This window comes from Neospora caninum, chromosome VIII, assembly GCF_000208865.1.
Source record: "Neospora caninum Liverpool complete genome, chromosome VIII".
Lineage (NCBI taxonomy): Eukaryota > Apicomplexa > Conoidasida > Eucoccidiorida > Sarcocystidae > Neospora > Neospora caninum.
This window is the reverse complement of record NC_018395.1, coordinates 4781041-4802251: the sequence shown is the minus strand read 5'-3', so window position 1 is coordinate 4802251 and position 21211 is coordinate 4781041. Positions and strand designations below refer to the sequence as shown.

The 21211-nt window shown below is 54.2% G+C and overlaps 2 protein-coding genes across 2 annotated transcripts; both read left to right on the top strand.

Moving 5' to 3' along the window:
• Nucleotides 1-2624: 2624 nt before the first annotated feature.
• On the top strand, nucleotides 2625-8912 carry NCLIV_036020 (conserved hypothetical protein; the record flags this gene model as incomplete). The annotated part of the gene is made up of 4 exons (XM_003883804.1): nucleotides 2625-6071; nucleotides 6424-7147; nucleotides 7488-7629; nucleotides 8300-8912. The coding sequence occupies 4 exons, from the start codon at nucleotides 2625-2627 to the stop codon at nucleotides 8910-8912; spliced, it is 4926 nt and encodes a 1641-aa protein (XP_003883853.1).
• Nucleotides 8913-11856: 2944 nt separating this feature from the next.
• On the top strand, nucleotides 11857-20755 carry NCLIV_036010 (hypothetical protein; the record flags this gene model as incomplete). Its single annotated transcript, XM_003883803.1, has 16 exons — nucleotides 11857-11964; nucleotides 12392-12446; nucleotides 13000-13271; nucleotides 13578-13730; nucleotides 13939-14013; nucleotides 14406-14513; nucleotides 14918-15045; nucleotides 15516-15797; nucleotides 16233-16316; nucleotides 17004-17069; nucleotides 17624-17694; nucleotides 18126-18262; nucleotides 18612-18908; nucleotides 19219-19415; nucleotides 19943-20003; nucleotides 20507-20755. 16 exons carry the CDS (start codon nucleotides 11857-11859, stop codon nucleotides 20753-20755), a joined length of 2343 nt encoding a protein of 780 aa, XP_003883852.1.
• Nucleotides 20756-21211: the final 456 nt, after the last annotated feature.

Below are 21211 nucleotides of genomic sequence, written 5' to 3'. Positions count from 1 at the left end.
TCGAACGGTTCTCGCGCTACAGAAAGGGAAGAAGGCAGTTGAGAAAAAAAAGTAGTGAAAGGCGCTTCGGCAAAAAAAACCCGGTACGAGCTCTGGCCCGCGGTGGCGCGCACCACGCACGGTGTGTGTCTCTCTTTTTCTCCCGAGACGCTCGCTTGCTTTGTCGCCTTTTTCGCGCTTTTCTCGCCCGACTTTTCAAAGCACACAAACTTCTGGCCGTGCCGCCGGTTCAAACACAAAAGTGAAAACTCAAACTGTCTCCCTCGGCCTCTTGGTGCAGCCGTCGCTGTCGCTGCGGGGGGGAGTTGAAGTCGACGCGCGTGTTCACACGGCTTTTTTCCCGCGAAAAAAAATGTGCGCGAAAAAGAGTCTCCCCGTCTCTCGCACCGCTCTGACGCGAAACCCGTTCTCCTCTTTTCGTCTCCTGTCAAGAGAGAGCGGCCGTTTTGACCGATCCGAGTTCTGTGCGCAGAACCGCATTCAACAACACGCGCCGCAGGCCTTCCACCGTTTTCTCGCGGTTGCGCAAAGGCGGCCAGAGCCGGAGTCTCTCTGTCGCTCTCGCTCGTTGTTCACGGAAACCCATTTCTCGGCATTCGCGGCCGCACTTCAATCTCCCGAGAGAAAGCCACGCCACGGGACACACAACCAAGCACAATCAGGTTCATGAGCACAGACATATATGCACACAAAAGTGCATATTTTTGCACATATGTATTTCCGCGCCTTTTGAGCAGCGGGGGCCATGGACTGCGTCGCCGTTTGGGTCACTATCGACATTTTCCCCCTGAAGAGAGAGGAGAGAGACGCCGCGCAGTGTGAAAAGCATGCGCGCGGCAGAGCGCAGACTCTCGGGATGCGGAGAGGGAAGAACAGAGAGACGCTCTCGCGCGTGAATCAGCGAGAGACAGTGGGGCGAGCGCTAGGACCGCTTTTTCCCGTCTCTGGCTGTGCCGATCAAGACTGAGTTCTACGGTGTGCGAGGCGATCCCGCCGAGCAGCTGGTTTTTTAAACTCCGACTTCTCGTCGATTCGGCAGCGAATCTGTTGAAAAAGAATTTCTCTCGCATTGAGCGGGGAAAAAAGAGGCTCTTGCTCGAGGAGGAATCACACTTTAGACCGCACAGGCAGAAGGCGTGGGTAACCCCTTTCCGCACAGACAGGAAGAGACAGGAAGAGACAGGAAGAGACAGGAAGACAGAGGAAAAGACGGGAAGAGGCAGGACGAGACAGGAAGAGAGAGAGAAAGATTTGTGCAAGGAAGCGGGTGGCGAGATGACTGTCGCTTGAAGGCAGAGAGGAGTCGCGAAGGGAGAGGAAAGAAAGGAAAGAGATGGACCGGAGCGAATACGACGACGCGCGCTTTTGGAGCGCGAAGAACCGCGAGATCGCGGGACAGATGTCGCTCGAAGCAGAAAAAGGCGAAGGCAGATCCGGAGACACAAAGCAGCGGCTGCGGCGCACTTGCCCGTTTCTCGTTTTTCCGAGCCACCAGGAAAAGAGACTTGTTCTTGCTGTCGCGTCGCACAGAGAACGGAACGTTCTCGACTTTCCGGTTTTTTCTCTTTGGGTCTCTTTTTCAGCTTCTGCGAAAGACCCAACACGCAAAGCGAACGCGAATATTTCTCTCCCTGGGGCGAAGAAAGAAAACGCTTTTGCGGGTGCATCTACCTACGACTGTGTTCGAAGGAAAACAGAAAATGGGCTTTGTCTTGGCTGGTTTCGTCGCTTCCGAGCTTCCCTCCACGCACGCCTTCCCGTAAACGAATCGACGTTTCCGTTTTCGGCCTTCTCCGTACTTTTCCTCCCCTGAAAATTCTCCCGCCGGCACGACGAGCGCGGGCTGCGCGAGCGGAGCGTCAGAAATCTCCTTTCCACGCGATTTTTCATAAGCACACAGGCTGCTTTACTTCAGAGACAGTCCCCGTTGCAGTGTATGTCCACCTCGCATCGCCCATCACCGTAGGTTCTTGATCGCGCGCCTTTTCCTCTCAATTATTTTGCGCCAAGTAAGAGCGACGCGGTGCCGACCCTCGAAAGAGGGCCCCGCAGTCTTGACTGTTCGTCCCCTATCTTTCTTGAGGGACACGAGCTTTTCTGCATCTCTTTGCTGTGTTTTTGAGAAAACGGATTCCCCACAGACTGAGGCTCTCTCCGTCCCCTGACAACTCGACCGCCGTCATCCCGGAAGGGAACCGCAATTTCAGCCGCGTCTCTCTGCGCTTCTCTGTCGAGTCTCATTTCCTCCCTCTGCGTCCTCTGCGAAAACGCCTTTTGAAGGCCAGCAGGCAAATCTGCGGTGTTTCTCTCGTTTCCTCCTGCTGGGCCACGACGCGCACTCCGAAGCCCAAACCCACTCTGAGAAATTGCACTTTCTCGCATACAACGACGGACCCGACCTCCCCCGCGCATCATCTGTAGGCGCACGCGCAAGTCGATAGACTGGACTCCCAAAAATCTGTAGCTTTGTGTTTTGCAGTGCATGCATGCAAGTGCAGATGTGAACTGAACGCCATGCTGTGCTCCGACCGTTTTCCCTACTCACGGGGGACCTGTAGCGTTGAAACGTCTTCGACACTTTTCCCGAGACGCTTCCCTTTCTTCGAACAGACGCCAACGGAGCGATGGCAGCCCCGTTCGTCGTGACGCTCCGAGCCCGTGGATCGAGATCTGATTGGGTGTGCTCTTCTCCTCCTCCTTCTTCTCCTTCTTCTCCTTCTTCTCCTTCTCTTTCTTCTCCTTCTCCCTCTTCTCCTCCTCCTTCTTCTCCTTCTCCTTCTTCTTCTGGCTGTGATGTGAAACGACAAGTGCGGCACGCGGGCGCTCTCGCCTCCGCCGCCTGTTTGCCGAGTTCCCTTTCCCTTCATTTTCACTCTGACTCTATCTGGATATGCGGGCCCCAAAGCTCGCCGTCGTCGCCTTCGTGTTGTGGAGAACGGGCGGTTCAGGCGGAGGACTCCTCTCGGAGACGGCGAGGAGAGGTGCGAGGAGCAGCGCGCCGAGAGGGAGAAAGTCGCGGAGAGAGGCGTGAAGAAAAAGAGGAGGAACTGCCTGACTCGCGTTCCGCCACATGCACGGTTCGGCGTGCGCCGTCTTCCTCGCTTGTTCTTAACCTCGCTCGCCCCGCCGCGTCCGCAAGCGGGGACGACGTCTGCGGGGCGGCGAGGCCGCAAAGACAGAAGGTGGAGCGAACGGATGCACAGACGCCGTTCGGGGGAAAAGAGGGAAGCGTGCGCCCCGGCGTCGCCCCAAGGGGACAAGACCTCGGCGAAGACCACGACAGCGCATGGAAAAATGTGGACGCAGATAGGGCCCAGATCTTGAGAGAAGACGGACAGAACGTCAGAGACACAGAGGGACACGAAGGAGCCGGCGACTCGGATGTTCCCAGTGTCCTCGTGTGGGACGGAGACGTTTTCGGGTTTTCTTTCGCGAGACGAAAGGCAACTCCAGAGCAGAGACCGAATCACATGGCTCAGCTGGCGGTCCAGGGCGGAATTCCAGAGGAGGCGGTCGACGGCGCGGACGCAGATCACGCAAGTCTGGACGGGGAAGCAATTTTCACCAGCCTCCTCTTCGCGCTCCACACCAAGTGCACACGCGACGAGGACGTCCTGAGGACTCTCGAGAGCCTCACCGCGTGCTCCACACGTGGAGCGGAGAACCGCGAACGCGAAGAAGCGGGGAACGCAGGACACGGAGACGCAACAGACAAGACAGACAAGGGGAGAGACGACACAGACCATCGGCAGGTCCCGCTGTGGAACAACACAAGAGGCGCGTTCCAAGCTCGCTTTGCGCTGGTGTTCTTCTCGGCATCTCTCCGCAAGCTCTATTTTTGCCGAGATAAAATCGGCACCCGTTCCCTTATCTGCTGCACGTCTCTTTCTGCTTCCCTCTTCATGTCTCCTCTTTCTTCTTCATCTTCTTCCTCATCTTCGTCCTCACCTTCTTCGTCTTTTTCCTTGCACCCGAACGCTCGTTCTCTTCGGTCCGGAAGGGAGGAAAGCGGAGGGAGGGGCGTGGAAGTGCGCGGTTCTTGTCCCTCACGACGGATCGAGGAACCTGTCGCCATTCTTCTCTCGCTTTCCAGTTCGACTTGTGACGCGTGTCATCTGTGGAAGGACGAAGGTGAAGATGTGGAAGGAGCAGCGGGAGTTGGGGCGAGAGTGGAACGGTCTCTCGAACGCCCTGCACAGGCGTCAGGATTGGCGCTGCCTCCTGGACGTGCTTCCTCTCCTTCACATGTGTCTTCTTCGCCCTCGTCTTCTTCACAGTGTCTCTCTTCGGGGCGAGGGACTGCGTCTCTGGATTGGTCCTCGCCTGTCTCTGCCTCGCTTGGTTGTGCCTCTGAGGATCTGACGGCCCCGTCAGAAGCCTCTCCCTCTTCGCGCTACTTCACGCGATGCGAGGAGGTGCCGGTTGACGGGCTGCGCGAATTGTCTGTCGATCTCTTCTTTTCTCTCCTTCACGGTTTTGGAACCAAACAAGGAGAGGAAGGAGGACGGCGCGCAGCCGCGCAGGACGGCCGCCAAGCACTGAATCTGTGCGACGTCGCGGCAGGCGCTGAAGCGCGTTCTTCCTCCTCTTCTCCCTCGTCTTCCTCTTCTTCCTCGTCTTCCTGTTCTTCTTTGTCAACAATTAGTTCCGCGTTTCCAGCGGCTTGTTCGTCTCCTCGACGTGACGACGAGGCGGAACCCGAGGACGAGTCCGAACCTTTTCTCGCGTGTCTCTCTCGGTCAGGCTTGGCGTCGTCGCTCTCGTACCGGCCTTGGTCCCAGGCGCCGCCGCTCGCTTCTGCGCATTTCTGGTGTCGGATTCCCGACTGCGCCGTGTGCCGGCGGGGCTCGGTTTCGCGAGCAGGGAGGCGCGGAGGCAGTCGGCACGAGGGGAAAAGCGATCGCGCGGAAGGCCCAGACGAGGCCTCCGGAGTGCCCGCGAACCGGATCCTCTCCAGAGAGGCGCGCGCCGTGGCGGACGCGCTCCTCGACGAATTGGCGGAGGCGGTGTTGAGGAGTTGTGCGCCTCTCGGAAGGCTGGCCAGAGGCCGAGACGTGGATCCGGAGCGGGGAACGACACACACCAGTCAGCCCCACGGCGACTGGGCGTGGCGAGAACGATGTCCCCGAAACGGCGAGGAAGAGAAGAGGAAGGCGCGGACCCGCAAGGTGCACGGCAATCTTCAGGAAGAAGAAGCGTTCGCGGGAGCGGCGGGTTGCGGCCGGGAAAGAGACGCGCCAGCAGGGAATCTCAGGAACATGTCTGGGAAGGACCGCAGTCGAGTCGGCGGAGAGCCGCACGCCGGTTGGAGGCAGGCGCTGGATGAGGGAGGAGAGCCGGAAACAGAGAAGGCAGAGACGGGACAGGAGAGAGAAGCGGAGCACTGGCCAGACGGAGACGGCGTCGCTATTCTCTTCTCGGGCGGCGTCGACTCCTCCCTCTTAGCCGCTCTCGTCCTCCGCCTCGTCGCGGAGGGGAGAATCGCGCCTCGCCTTTCTCAGAAGAAGGGTTGCGAAACGCCGAGAAAAGAGGGAGAACGCCGCGCGAAAAGAAACGAGGAAGGACGCCTACAAGGAAACGCGACACAGCGAGAAGGCGAAAGAGAAGAAAGGGAGGAAGAAGAAAGGGAGGAAGAAGAAAGAGAGGAAGGAGAAAGGGTAGAAGGAACAGAAGAAACGAAAGACACGGGAAGAGTCGCCGGCGGCGGAAAGAAATTCGTTGTGGAGCTGGTGAACGTCGCCTTCACCCCCACGGCGCCAGACCGGCTGACGGGCCTCGCCAGTTTCGCGGATCTTCTCAGAAAGTTGGAGCGTCTGCGCAGCTGCGAGGCAGCCGTTGGCGAGGGGAGAGAGAAATTCGAAATCGATCTTCGCTTCGTCTGTGTGGACGTCGCCGAGCAGGACGCGGTGGAGGCCGAGAAAACAGTGCTGCGCCTAGTCGCCCCACACGCGACGCACATGGACGTGAACATCGCCTCGGCTCTCTACTTTGCCGCCAGGCAAGTGGCCAAAAAACCTGAACAAGGCGAGAGGGAGAGGCAGGCAAACAAACAGAGCGCACTTGGGCACCATGTCGGCGGATATGCATGCATGGATATATATAGATATGTATATGTATATATATATATATATATGAATGTATATCGGGTGTATAGGCGAGCATGCCAAGGACGCGAAAGTTCACAACGAGATATACGAGGAAAGGAAAACACCTCGAGACGTCCCTTAAAGGAAACGGGAACGCAGTGCTGTGCATCTCTTCACCTGTGAGTGTAGAACTTTCTCTCGAGGAGCACACTGGCACGGCTACACATTATCACCCATGTGGGAGAGGTCCGCACTTTGCCTCTTTTGGCACGCATATCTTGTGACCCCGCTGTGTTTTTCCAGAGGTCGCGGCTACCTCGTTTCGCCTTCTTTCCAGGCGCACCCGGAGTGGGAGAGGCTCCTTGCGTCGGCCGTGTGGGAGGATCTCCAACTGCGGTGTAGCCCGTTGCCGAAACGGTCGAGCGGGCGAGGCTCAGGTCCAACGGGGCCTTCTCCCGAGCCTCCCGCGTCGGCGTCTGCCGCGCTTTCGCCTCCCGGCTCTTCCCCTGGAGGCTGCAGCGTCGTCGCCTGTCCGTTCTGCCACATGAAGGCGAAGGCGGGGTGCGCCCACAACGCCTGTCGCCTGTGCTGTCTGAAGCTTCTCAAGGTCGCGCGGGGGGAGCTTACGGCGAAGCCAAAGGCCGAAAACGGGGAAGTGAGCGAACGCGACACTGAGGCGAGACGAAAGCTGTATCTCGGGCAGAGAGGCTGGATTGTGTTGCCGCCCGCGACCATCCTCTACACCGAGTGTGGCGTCCACCGGGACAGGTTCAGGAACGGCGAGGCGACGGAGATTGGCGGAGACGCCCAGACCGCCTCCGAGCGCGATCTTCCACGCACGCGGCTCCAGCGCGACACCGTCGAGGAGACCGAGTGCGACCGCAACGACGAAGGAGGGACAGCGTGTAACGAACTGCAGCCCTCTGGCTCTGACGCACAGTCCTCGACCTGCGCCAAGGCGGGCACGAAGCGCGCACCTTCTCCGTCGCCGTCAGAAGGCCCCCTGCCCTGGTACGCGGCTTCCTCAGGCGACGGCAGGATCGCCAGGGTGTTCCCCCACGGTAAGCGCGTCCGCTGGACTCCTGTTGCTGAGTATTGAGCACAAGTGTGTAAACTGACCCAGCTAGGTGGGTCGTCACAGGCGGTGTGCGCTGGAAGATGGAGTCGCCTTGACAAAACGAACCGGATGTGTGGAGGAACCAGGAAGGCTCCTCGCAGGTCGCGTTTGCCCTATACAGCCCTCTGAAGTTTTATCCCGTTTGCGCCTCTCCTCGCTTTGCCGTTGACACGTACAAACCCGCACGCGTGTCTGCATGGCCGCGGTTGCCTCTGGCTTCTGGGACGGATTCCGTTTTCCGCCGCCCTCACGGTTTAGACGGCTCGTGTGTATGGCCTCTTCAGACTCGCCGCGAACAGCCTACGCGGTTCAGAGTCGCGTCGTGCTCCTTGGCAGCGGCGCAGATGAACTTTTCGGCGGGTACGGCCGGCACAAAACGGCGCGTCTGAAACGCGGGACCGAGGCTGTGCGGGCGGAGATGCTTCTGTAAGTGCGAACAAATACGGTTTTTGGCGTCTTGTGGCAATACGGCTCGAGCGCCGAGACACTCAGTCAGCGACGGAGGGGCGGTCGCCAGGCGGAGAGAAAAACGACTCTGTTTCCCTCTCTGTTTCCGAGGCGAGAGAACAGCGTGTGCACGAGCGACCGGGGACGCGGCAACCGCTCTGGAGATCGCTGCGAGAGATGGTGCTTTGACTGCCTTTCGACAGGTGCCAGCATCTTCCCCTTTTTCGCTTTTTCTCTCTTCCTACGCGTCTGCATGCCTTCCCCTGGATTCCCAGACCCTTTGTATACCACGCGTCCTCTCAGGCAGCTCTGCTCTTTCTGGTTCTCTGTCTTTCGCTTCCCGTAGAGCCTCTCTCGTTCTCTTCCTCGCCGTTCGTCTTCTTTTGCTCCGTCTCTCTTTTCTCCTACCCTTTCCTCCTCTTCTCTCTCTGTGTTTCCCTCTTTCATCCTTTCCTCTCTCTGTGTTTCCTTCTTTCATCCCTTTCTCTCTCTGTTTCCTTCTCTGTCTCGTCGCCTGCGCGCGCCGTCCCCGTCATCTCCGTTCGCGTTTTCCTTCCTTTCTCGCGCCGCCGCGTCCATTCGCCTCGGCTCTTCACTCGGTTTCCCCGCGCGATCGGCGCTTTCGGCCCTCTCTCTGCTTCTCCCTCAGCGACTTGCGCCGTCTGTGGAGCCGCAACCTCGGCCGAGACGGGCGCGTCTTTTCGCACTTCTCGCGCGTGCCTCGCTTGCCCTTTCTCGACGTCGCTTTCCTCGATTTCGTCAACTCCGCAATTCCCTTCGAATCGATCCTCTCGCCGCCTCCGGCCTCTCTCGCCGACGCGCCTCGCGTCCAAGAAACCGCGCCGCTGGAAAGGCTGCACGATGACGGCACCACGACGCGGACACCCTTCCCTGCTTCGCCGTCTCCATCGCCTTCTCCGCTCTCTGCCTCGCAGTCCGCCTCGTCGTCGAACTCCTCCCCAGACTCTCCTGCCTCACCTCCTTCTTCGTCTCCTCTCTCTTCTTCCGGTAGTCTGTCGTCAGTTTCTCGGGCTCTGGGGCATGCGGTGCTGTCGCAGCTGGCGGCGGATCCAGCGTGGCGAACGAACAAGTGGGTCCTGCGGATCTGCGCCCTGCACGAGGAGATGCGGTTCGCAGCGTTCACGAAGAAACGGGCTATTCAATTCGGGACGCGCGCTGCTCAGCTCTCGAATCGCAGATGTGCCTTATCCAATCGACAGGCAAAGGGGACAGCGCTTTTCAGAGAAACGCCAAAAGAATAGGAAATCCGAGCGGAAAGACAAACATGCACCCTCGACTACGGAACTACTAAAGCCTTACACCTTCAACTGCAGAGTCGTTGGTATATATACAGATATCAGTATATAGTGATACATATATATATATATATATATGTATGTGCCTGCAACTGGATTGTCATGCGTATACATCTCTATCCTTGTCAGATACGTTTGGTTCCCAAAACATGTCTCGGGTTTTTTAACTCACCTACGAAACGTCCTACGCGGACATTCCATAGACACCCCCCCATGTTCTCGCTATTCTTCCTCTCTGCTCCCCTTTCGGCTGAACGAGAAGCATCAGGCAGTCTTCCGTTGCTTCACGCTCCTCGACAATCACAAAGCGAAAAAATACAGATACAAACGTAAATACATCCACACATAGATGTTAAATGGTAGGTGCAAAGACTCAAATGAACCGTAAATGACAGCGAACTGCAGAAGAACGTCCGTGTATTGGCTCGACTCTATTCCTGTTCCTGCTCTGCATATATACATATATATAGCTATAGATAGATACTAGTGTGTATACGTGTCGATCGCTGCGTGATTATACACATAGATGCAGCTGTGCATCCGTACGTTCGTATATATCTGTATACGTGCATTGCATGCATATATGTGAATCCTAGTGTTTGGATGAAAATGCGTTTTGGCGATCGGACTTCTCGAGGTCGCTGCTTCGCGCATTAAACGAATTTGCGTCTTGACCGCCTCGCTATACTGGTACATTTCTCTCTGTCTCTCTTTCTCTCTCTCTCTCTCTCTATATATATATATATATATATAACACGTGACGGGGCGGAAGGCAGGAATCTGGAGCGCCATCGCACCTTTTTCTTTTCTAGTGGCAGGAATGCACAGAACGAGGAGCTCGAGAGCGACAGACGAGATTTCATTCGAGTTCTGTTTTCGTTACACGAAGATCTCCCTGTCTAGACATACACACACATGGGGTTGGTTCACACGTGGTTCTTCCACTACGACCGCGACAACGAATGAATTAAATTTCGCCGGCTCCACACCTCGTTCTCACCGCGCACGAGAAATTGCGCCTACGCATAAAGAGAGACGAACGCAACGTTCGATGCTTGTGAAAGAGATTTCTCTTTAGCCTACAGACAAACACGTGGAGCGGTCATCGCAGCCGGAACAAAAAACTACCGTTGGCCTTTTTCCTACATTTTCTTCAGTTCCGTTCACGGGGCCTATGCACATAGAGTTGTTACGGATGACAAGACACTAAAAAGTGATAAGGCTATTCCACATCGGCTTTGTTCCAGGCGTAATCTATGAAACGCCGTTTTCGTCCACACCCAGCCCCAAGAACACGACACTGATTCTCTCGGCTTTCTGGGAAACAGTCCAAACCTTGGAAGAAATGTGGGGTGAAGGCCACGTGTCTATACAGCCTGAAACATGCAGTTTCGTGGTAGCGCCTAAAAGCTCAGTCAAGTTGACGCACACAAGATGTGTCACAAACGACGAGGGAAAAGGGCGACCGAGACTGCTCCTGTTCCGTTTCTGCCTCGCTTTCTTTTTTCGCCGAGCGAAAAGACAAAACATAACTTCGTGCTCGTCTGCCTCGGTTCGGACGGTGTACATACACCGCACCGTCCGCGGCATTTCGCGTTTTCCCTCCGTGAGTGTCCTTTTCACAAGTGTTGTCCCGCTTGGCTGCTCAGAGGAAATTCCATCGGGGAGGTGGAGAGGAAGCGCGAATCGTCTTTAATGCCTTTAAACATCACAACGCTCCCCTTCCGGTCTCCCGTGTCTTTTTTCTGTCTCTCCGGTCCCTCCCTCTCATGAACATCTTGGCTTCCGACCTCGGAGATTGGGCCTCTCTCCGCTTTCACTGCTTTTGCGACTCGTGCCTTCGAATTTTGTGGCCAGACGCATGCGGCGAGGAGGGTTTTTGCGCCAGCGTTGCTCGCCCTTTCGCACGGAGACTCTGTCGCCTTTGCCAGCCACATAAAATCGGGACAGATTCTTTCGTTTCTTCGACAACGCATGTCTGTTTCAACGGCCTTTCCCATTCGAGGACATGCACACGCTGCCTTGCGCGCGTCCGTGTCCCCCTGTTCGATTTGCCGCCTCTCTCCCTGCGGCCTCTGAGGCGTCACAGCCTCGCCGAAGATTTCTCCAAAACTCTTTTTCTTTTTTCTCAAGAACGCCCTTGCTCCGCGGTGTCTCTCTCGGTATGCTTCTTCTCTCGCGCGGAGCTTTCGCACACGTTGCCCGCCTCTCCGCCTGCGGCACCGGAAAAAGAAACAGCGCCCTGGAGGGCGAGGGACGCAGGAAGAGGAGCACAGACAAGTCGAAGAAAAATCGGTTTCCTCTTTCTACCGCACTTTGCGCTTCTCTAGGGGATCTTAGAGAGGCCGATCTGAAGAAAGACACGGGGGGAAAAAGGACGTATACACGCAGGCCAAGACAGCGCTGCAAAAAAACGTCTTGGAGAAGAGAGCGAGAGGGGGGAGAGAAGAAAAGGAAACACCTGGCCTTTTCTTCACCTTCTTTCTCTCTTCTCGATTTTACTGCCTCCGTTTTCCGAGGGTCTGAGAGCCGCTGAGGAAAACAGACGGACGCGTTTCGGTTTCTCTTGGGGATCTTCGCGGCTCTGTGTATGTGCCTGCCGCTATAACCCTGCCCCGCCTAAAAACTCCGGAATCAATTTCTTCTCTATCTGCTTCGTCCTTCTTCACTTTTCCCTCGTTTCTTCTTTCTTACCTCGCCTCTCCTTTCTTGTACATCTTTGTGAGAGACCGAGACAGAGTCTCCGAGGCGCCGTTCTTCTCTCCCGCGCGCGCCATTCTCTGCCGTTTCTTTGTCGAATTCCCCTCGCATCTCTTTCTGCATCTGTCTGCTCGTTTGCTCTTGCCGCTCTCCTTCCCTCCTTTCCATCATCGCTTTTCGGGTCTCCGTCATGCATCCCGGGGCTCTTCCCTTCGTGCCAGGAGGCGCCGCGCAGCCTGCTGCGGGGATGGCAGGCATCGGCGCTCCGGGAGTTGGAAACTTTCCACGGCCTGCAATGGTAAAAAAAGAGTTTTTTGTCTACCTTGTCAATCTTCTCTCTTCACCGCCTCTCTCCTGCCCCTTCTTCCTGCCTGTTCTTTCTGTCTCAACTTCCTGTCTCTCCTTCCTGTCTCTACCCTTCAGCCTTGCACTCAATGTCTCTCTGTTCATTCCTAAATCTGTTTACCTATTGCATCGATACATCTCTCTCTGTGCCAGTCTACGTGAGAATACATGCTCTGGTCTATCCCCCGCTGTCTCTACGTACCAACGATGGCCTTTTCTCGTTTTCCCCCTCTGGCTCTCAGCTTGCCTGTTTCTCTCTCGTCCTTTCTTCTCTCTGCATCTCTCATGATTTTCGTCTCTCTGCACTCGTTTTTTTTGGTTCCCGCGTCTTCGCCTTTCGTCCTTTCACTTCTTTTTTGTCTCTCTTCACGTTTTCGCAGCCCGGAGCTCCGCCTCTCATGCACCTTTTCGGCGTGCCTCACCTCCCACCCCCAGGTACGCCACAAAACAAAAACTAGAAAATCTCTCTCGCCATCTATATCTGAATGCCCAGACACGAGAAAGCCCGCTTCGTCTGTTTCCGTGTTTCCCTGTCCCGTTTCTCACTGCGGAAAATTTCGATCCTTTATGACTTTTTTGTCGTTGATCTTTTCCCATTTCGAGAACCACATGACTGCCACATGTTCTGCAACCCCGCGCCTTCCCGGAGACTCTTTATGCTTGCTGCCGCTCCTTTCTCCTTCTCTCCTCCCTTTCTTTCTTCTCTCCTCCCTTTCTTTCTTCTCTCCTCTCTTTCTTCCCTTCCTTTCCTCTCCTTCTCGCCCGTCCATTGCTTCCACCTGTTTCTTCTCCTTCTCTCCTCCCTTTCTTTCTTCTCCTTCTCTCCTCTCTTTCTTTCCTTCCTTTCCTCTCCTTCTCGCCCGTCCATTGCTTCCACCTCTTTCTTCTCCTTCTCTCCTCTCTTTCCTTCCTTTCTTCTCCTTCTCGCCCGTCCATTGCTTCCATCTCTTTCTCTTTCCTTCTCGCGCCTTCCTTCCTTTTGCTCCAGGCTCCACCCCCGCGGCGTTTCGTCCAGGCCACCCTGGCCTTCTTCCCAACCCCTCGATTCTGGTCTCTCCCTCTGGCGCCTCCGCTGCGTTTTTCCCTTCCGCGCTCGGCTCGAACTCGCGCGCGTCGGGGGGACTGGCGGGCGCCGCGCAACAGGACAGAGTCTCCACGAAGGCCTCGGACAAGACCGAGGAGGCTAGCAAAGCTGTGACCGTGTACATCGGAAACATCAACCGCCACGTGGACAACGACTTTATGCGGCTACTTCTCGCGGTGCGTCGACACGCGACTCCAAACCTCGATTCACGTCCTTCCAACCCGCGTCGGGGGAGTCTTCTCTCTGCGTCTCTTGCTCCGTCTCCCCTCGCCAACGTCCAGTTCTTTTGCTTCCAGTTTTGCTCTTTTTGTGGGGAGGAGAAACGTCTGCCGCGAATTGCCGCCTCGCTCTTTGTCCAGCGGAGCCCTCTTCACTTCGAAACCGCCGCGCTCCTGGTGTTGCATGAGCGCGGTCTCGTCGTTTTCTCTTTTCGTTATCGGTTGCAGCGTCTGTCGGATCGATTCGTGTTTCCTTCTTTTCAGGAGTGCGGCCGAGTGATCAGGTGGAACCGGCAGGCCGATCCCACGACGGGACAGCTTGCCGCCTTTGGATTCTGCGATTTCCAAGACGCAGTCGGAGCATTGAATGCACTCGAAGTCCTCCCTGACCTAGTCATTGGCGGAAAGGCTCTCAAGGTAGGCAACACAGATCCTCTGGCCTCTTCGCGCTCCCCCTTCCTTGTCTCGTTCTCTCCCTCAAGCGCTCTTTCCTCGTCGCAGCTCTCGTCCCTTCCGCCTCTTTCTTTTTCCTCTCTCCGCGCCGTCTTCGCGGTCCTTCTTCCGCGTCTCCTGTGCTTCCTTCAATCGTCGGCGCTCCGCCTGGACCGTGTCCGATTTCCCGCAGGTGAACTGCAACGAAAAAGTTCGGGCTGAGGTGAATCGTGTGCGAGAAGATCGCGTTCTCTCCACCTTGCACACGGTGAGAACGAAAAGAGGAGTCCTGGCCGGTGCCTCTTTCTTGCCGAGCTGCCGCAAAAGTCTCCGGGGGAATTGAAAAAATGTTCCACTTCGTCCGCGAAAAGGTGCAAACAACTCGTGAAAATTGCCAGGAGAGACTTGCAGACACTTCAAAGTGTCTGTGCGCGTGGCAGAGGAGGCCGGAAGGTATCGACGCACGGTTCGAAACGTCGTTCGTTTCTCTCGTCGCTGCGGTGGTTGGCCGATCTCGCATTTCGGTTTCTCCAGCCCTTCTTTGTTTCGTCCCGTTTGCGTTTTAAGTTTTAAAGACGGCTCCGTCTTCCCGTTCTTTTTTGGCGGGTCTTCTCGTGTCGTTACTTTTCCTCTTCCGTCTCACACTGCGGCTCTGTGCAGTTTCGCGAAAAGACGCGAGAAGAAGTGGAGAAGGAGATCGACGAGGAAACGGCGCGTCTGCGCACCGCTGTGTTGGAAGTGGTGAAACGAAAAGAGGCGCAAATTCCGGTGGGTGAAAAGCGGCGAGACACTGGCCAAAGGTCTGCATCTGCGTCGTCCTGCTGCCTCCTCTCATTTTCTTGCTGCCTCGTTCTCGCCTTTCGAAATCACTTTTTCTGCCTTCTTCGTCTCTCAGGTTTACCCGCCTTTTTTGTCGCCCAGGCCTGTGGGGCGCTTCGTGTTTTCTTCTTCCGTCCACTTTCTTAATCGCACTCTTTTCTTGCCTTTGGTTTCGCTTTACCATTCTCCTTTCTTTGTCCGTGTTTGTCCTCGGTCGCTCTCCGCCAGCTCGGGGGGGCGAGTTGGGAACTTGCCACGTGCGAGGCGGCGATCAGCCTCTGTGTAGAGGAGGACGGTTTCTCTCCCCCTCGACTCTCTACGCTCCCAGTGTTGCCTCTCTGCATGCGCTGCAGCCTGACGATGGAGAACACGAAGGGAAGGCGAAGGAGAAGACTCGCCAGGAGGAGAGACAGGCGAGCAATGCCAGGGGAGACAAGCATCAAGAGGACAAAGAAGGCAGTGGAAAAGGCGCCTCGTCCAGGTGAGCCTGAGGCGCCGCGCCCTAGCAGGGAGACCCACGGGCACACCCTCCTTTTTTGCTCTCAAACGCAAACATGCATGAAACTGTACACACACATGTAAATAGATGGATTGAAGGAGAGAGAGGAAGTGCCGTAGATATGCATCAACGTTCGCGCGTGTATATATATATATATATATATATATGCAGAAGTGCACAAATAACTGCTCGTCTCTTGCGTCGTGCCCACCGTGGATCCATCTATCTCCACAAACCACCTGCCTCTTTGTGCTCAAAAATACTCGCTCCTATATATATATATATATATACATATGTATGTGAAAATCTGGGTGCGCTTAGTGATTGCGGGTCATTGAAAGGAGTTCATTGGTTCCCCGGAAACCCAGTTATTTCTTGTTCTTTTCTGTTGTTTTCTCATTTCCCGTCTGACGTTATCCGTCCCCCCGTCTTTCCCTGTGTGTGCGCTTCAGCGACGGTGCGCGCGCTGACGCCCGCGCAGCTTCGCGTCGCTCTTCGTCCGCGAGAGAGTCGTCTTCGGTGACGGAAGCACCAGCTCCGCTGCCTGCGAACGCGCCCCCAGGTCCGCCGTCGAAAGACGAAGCACAGTCTGCAGCGAGCGTCGTGGCGGCTGCGGGCGGCCTCGGCACCTTTGCGGGTTTGAGCGCACTCAAGGCGATGGATCCAGAACTCGCAGAGGCTGCATCCTCCTGCTCCGTTTACCGCGTTGGACCTGACGGCGTAGACAGAAGAAGGTGCGTGCACGCCACAGCAACGCGCTCTTCTCATATATATATATATATATATATATCTGTGAAAATGATAGACAGATATGCGTATGCATCGGATTTTTGTCGACCAGAGCTGCATTACGTGTCCCTGTTGTTGAAACATTTGTATATATATATATATATATATGTATACACGTTTATATATATATATATCAGTATGCTTAGAGATATGTATCTATGTGTATGTGGAGATAAACGTATGCATACAATTCGATGCAAAGGGTTCGCGGTTTTGGATACGTGTGTGTATGGATATAACGTTTTGCGTTTAGGATGTATGTTTATACATGACGCCTTTACGTTCTCTTTGCAAGAATCGCCCGACGTTGTCTTTGCGTATCTGTGCGATCGTGAACAAGTGGGTCAGTGTCTCTTTTGTTGGCGTTCTCCATTCTGCAGATACATCACGGAAGACTACCGGCCATGTCGCCGCGAACTTGAGAGACTTCACCACTTGGAGCGGCGCGACTCCGAATTTGAAAAGTACGCCGGCGCCTCGACTTGCTGCGACTTCCTCCTCTTTTTCTTCTTCTCCCGTTCGTCTTCCGTTCGTTTTTTCTCCCGCTGTCCTCTCTTTCTTCTTCTCCCTTCCTTGTCCCTGTCTTCTCTCGTTCTTCCCTTTTCTTCTTCTCGCTTTCTCCGTCTCCTCCCTTCTTCGCCGTTGCTGTTTCGTCCTTTTGTCTTTTTCATTTCATTGTTTGTTCTTCTTTCTTCCCTCTCCTTCTCTCTTCTTCTTCGCTGTTCCTTGTCTCCTTCCTTCCTTCTTCTCCCTTCGCCCATTTTCCCTGCCTTTCTTGGCCAATGCCTCGCTGACTCTTTTCTGCGGTCATCTCGACTCGTCTGGTGACCCACGGAGGCGTCCATGAGGCACAAAATATAATTTGTCGTGAACATGTGCATGCGTGCACGTATGCATTTTGTCTCTCGGCATCTCTATCGCTCTCCTGTTGTAGAACTTGAGACGCGTGCATCTTGAAAAATCGTGGGGATTCGTCACTTCTGTTGGGACGATACACCGGAGTTGCTTCGAGTGCGAGAACGTAGCACACGCACCCGCTTTCCCTTGGCCTCTCAATGTCTCCGTTGCCGTCGTCGCTGCATGCGTGCACCGTCTCGACTTCGCTCTCTCTCTGTGCATATCACTGTTCATTTTCCTTTCTTTCCTCTCAGAGAGTTCCGGCGCCGCGAGTTGGAGTGGATCACTCGCGAAGAGGACTTCAAACAGAACAAGGAAAAGTAATTTTTTCTTGTCTTTGTTTAATCACGAAGACAGCTCTTGGAACTGCAGAACGTTAACCACCTGCCAGGCCTCTCCCCTAGAGCTCTATGTTTCCATACCCATATATATATATATATATATATATATATATATATATATATATATATATGTAGAGGGAGATATAGATGTGGAGACATCCACGTATACGCAGATATATATATATATATATTTCTGTTTTCTTTTAATGTTGGTTAGTATACATGTGTCTCTAATATACGTGAGACATGTGTATCTGTCGATTTCCCTTGAGAGTCCCTCTGCTCTGTTTCCACTGTGCATCCGTGGATGCCTCTGCGCAGGAGACCATCGCCGCGTTCGTCCTCTCGATATATATATATATATATATATGTAGATAGATAGATAGATAGAGAGGTAGATGTATATCTCTATATATAGGCGTCGCTGAAATGTGTGTGTATCCAGTGGAAGCGTTTTGTTTGGGGTAGGTGCGTCGATGGTGTCGACATGTTGAAAGCGAGCGAATCGGGAGTTTTTTGGAGTTTTTTTTCAGGGAAATTGCGCTGGAACAGGAGATCCGCGACAACGAGCGCCAGCAACTGATCAACGAAGACCTCCGTGGTGGTGAGCCGCCGTGGACAGAGCCTGTTGATGCGCATTTTTGAATCAAATCTCGAGCGGCAGCCCGCCGCCTCACGCTCCTGCCTCCTCTCGCCTCCAATTCGTTTCGAGGCTTCTCCACGTCCAAACATATATGCCCAAAACTGAAACGAACCGACACGCGTTTCTACCTCTATTGATCCATTTAGACACGCATGTATATATGGCTCTGAAAGAAAAACACGTGCAAAGATGTGTGAATGTGCACCTTTGTATGCACATCTGTGTCTGCATATATATATATATATATATACATGTATTTTGCAGATGCATGCCTGTTTCGCTAGATGGGTGTTTAGTTCGTTTTGGGAGCTGAGGGGGAGAGGTGTTTTGTTGATTGTGAAGTGTTTGGTAACTTGACTTCAAATCTTTTTCGCTGTGAATTCTTGTCGCAGTTTGGTGGGCCGGATTGCAAGACCCGAAGCGCCGCCAAGAGCGGAAGCGCAGGCGAAGACGCGAAACAGAAGACGACGCGGAGGACCGTGAAGAAGAAGAAAAAGAGCTGCGCGAAGAAGAACGACGAAGGCGAGAGGTAGGCGGCGAGGCACGAGAACGAGAGAACGGCACGGAAGAAAGGAGGAGAGAAAAGACGAACGACACGAGAAGACAGACGTAGAAGAATATCAAAACGGACATACCAGTGCGTCCTCACTCGGGTATAGCCGACAAGCAGCGCGTTTTCAATCGTTCGCTTTTCCAGTCCTTCGCTTTTTCTGTGTTTCTTTTTCCCAGATGGGAGCGCTTTCCGTTCTTTGTTCCGCGGTGGTGTCAGCGGTGTTTCTCTGGTTTTCCCCGGTTCTCCGCGTTACCTCCGTCTTTTGCGTGTCGCGTTTCCCACCTCTCCCTTTTCTCTGCCTCCTCTCGCGTCTTTCGCTTTTCAGGAACGGAAACGAAACTGTTCTCGGCAAGAAGGCGAGGGCGACGCCCGGCCGACCAGTCTGCACTACGGCGAGAGAGAAACGCGGGAGAAAGAGCTACGCGGGCGAGAAACCGATCCCCGCGGCGCAGCCGCGTCTTCGCCCTCGCTTCGCCACCACGATCGAAAAAAGAAAGCGTACTCGCCCTCGTCTTCCGGCGAAAAGGCGCCGAGTTGCGAGGGTACAGGCGAGAGCAAACGCGAGGGACGGAAAGAAGAGAAAGGCCGACACGAGAAGGATTCGCGCCGCATCAAAACGGAGGTAAGCCGTCAAAAAGCTCAGGTCCAGTTGCGTATTTTGTTTCTCTTCCCTCGCCTCCCACAGACGGGCAACGCACCCTTTTTTCCGCTTTTTCTCTGCCCGGAGTCATCGCAAGAGAGAGGACCGTTTCCCCTTTGAAAGACGAAACGAGGCAAGCCCAGACACACACACACACACACACACACGTGGCTCGCGTTAGAGCGGCACCGTGTGTGCTTCCTAGGACACAGCGAGGCGTCTCGACATCCATCTCTCCATCTGAAAACCCGCCTTTCTCCGTTTCTGGTCTTTGATTTGACTTCGTCTGTAGCTAAGGACGAGTGCGGCGCAAGTCGCTTCGTCTCAGGAACTTCTCGCGTTTTTCGGCGACGACGAAGACACTTTCGACGGCCAGAGACGCCACAAACCCCTCACGAAACTCGACGAGCACCGCGACGTCACTAACAAAATGCAAAAGGCGAAGGAGACGCTGAAAGTTATCGAACACTCAAAGAAGCTTCTCGCATCGTAAGCGAAGATCGAATTGCCGGGGGGCGGTTTCGCAAAAGGACAGCACGCCCTCTCCGAAAAATACAAACCACGTGCAGGCAGAAATCCTGTCGACGCGTAAAAAAGAAGGAAATGGATATCGAGAATGAGTCGTGCGCGCATCGATATGGGCCGATACACAGAAATAGATCTTAGGGATATCGAGAGAGAGAGAGAGAGAGAAATGGACGTAAAAATGCTCACATAATTACAGATTTACCTACCCAGATGTGCACAGACTTCGAACCAGATATGTAAGTATATATACATATTCATATACATATATATATATATATATATATGTATACATTTAGGTCGATATGCATGTACAGGGGCAAACGCAGGATAGATGCGCGTTTGGGGATGTGTATCGTGTCCATAAAACGAATCAACTGTCTATTTTAGCATACGTAGAGATGGCAGGGGACTGGTTTAGAGTTTCTTCGTCGCGGTTTTTTTCGTTTTCCTGGGCCTCTTCACTGGCTGTCTTTTTCGGGTCTTCGCAGCATCCCCACGGAGAAGGAGAAACTGTTTGTCTACGACATCGATTGGTCTCTTCTCATTTCGGTACGAACAAATCCTTCTTCAGCTCAGTCGCAACCTCGACAAAAACCCGTTCCTCGCGCTATGCGTTTTCAGTTCTGTCACGTTTGCCCCGCCGTTGTTCCTTTTTTCTTCGACATCCAATAAATAAATGTATGCATTGTTCAGTGCCCCTCCAAACACATACACACACACCTGATTGTATAGATAGATATGTGCAGGAACTGGGACATGTGTATGTATGAGGCTATCTAAATATAAACTACCTCTGAACGTGTCTATGCACGCGTAGATATCTCTACATATATCTCTACATATATATATATATATATGTATATATATATATATATATATATGTAACATAGTAGGGATACGTGTCTACATGCATGTATGCATCTCGGTAGTCGTGGACATACAGATCTATGTCATTGGAGGCGTGTTGCGACACGTGCGGTGCGCAGAGGGAGAAGCCCCCGGGCGGTTTCGGACCAGGAGAGCGTTTTTCCGTTTCGCGTGTGCGTTTTCAGAAGAACATTTTGGATGTCAAGCTCCGACCCTGGGTAAGGAAGAAAGTGTGTGAATTTATGGGCGCCGAAGAAAGCCTCGTGCTCGAGGTGATTGACTACATCGTGAAGCGCGTCTCCGATCGCCCGCAGGCCGAGGAACTGCTCAGTGAACTTGCAAAGTTTCTCGACGAAGAAGCGGAAGGATTTGTGAAGAACATGTGGCGACTCCTCATATACGAGCAGCTCAAGTTGAAGGAAAGCGCCGAGTAGACGAGAAACCCACTGGCGTCGAAAGAACAAGGGAGAAGGGGAGCACAAGGGACGAGAGAAGTGCGGAACAAGTGTAGAGGCATGTGTGCTGTTTTGGGAGAAACGCGCGCAGGCTTACGGGGTTTGGCCGCCCGCACACGTCACCGTTTCATTCTCTGCGGGGAAAAACGCGTGGGCGTGGCGAAGATAACGGTCGAGCGCCTCGTGCGTTTCCTCACCGTTCTTCGTTCCACGTGAAAAAAGCACAACACACTCTGTACCGTGTTCCTGTCCAGACGACCTCTGTGTACAAAACGCGAGCGCGGTGCGCGTCGCTTCCTGCGCCGGAGCAGAAAAATTCCGCCTTCTCTCATTCGGTCATCGAAGTCCCAACCAAACCAAACGAATCACAGGGAAACCGACCCTCTTTCCCGTGACTATCCTGGTTTCTTGCAGCCGTATTCAACCGTACATATA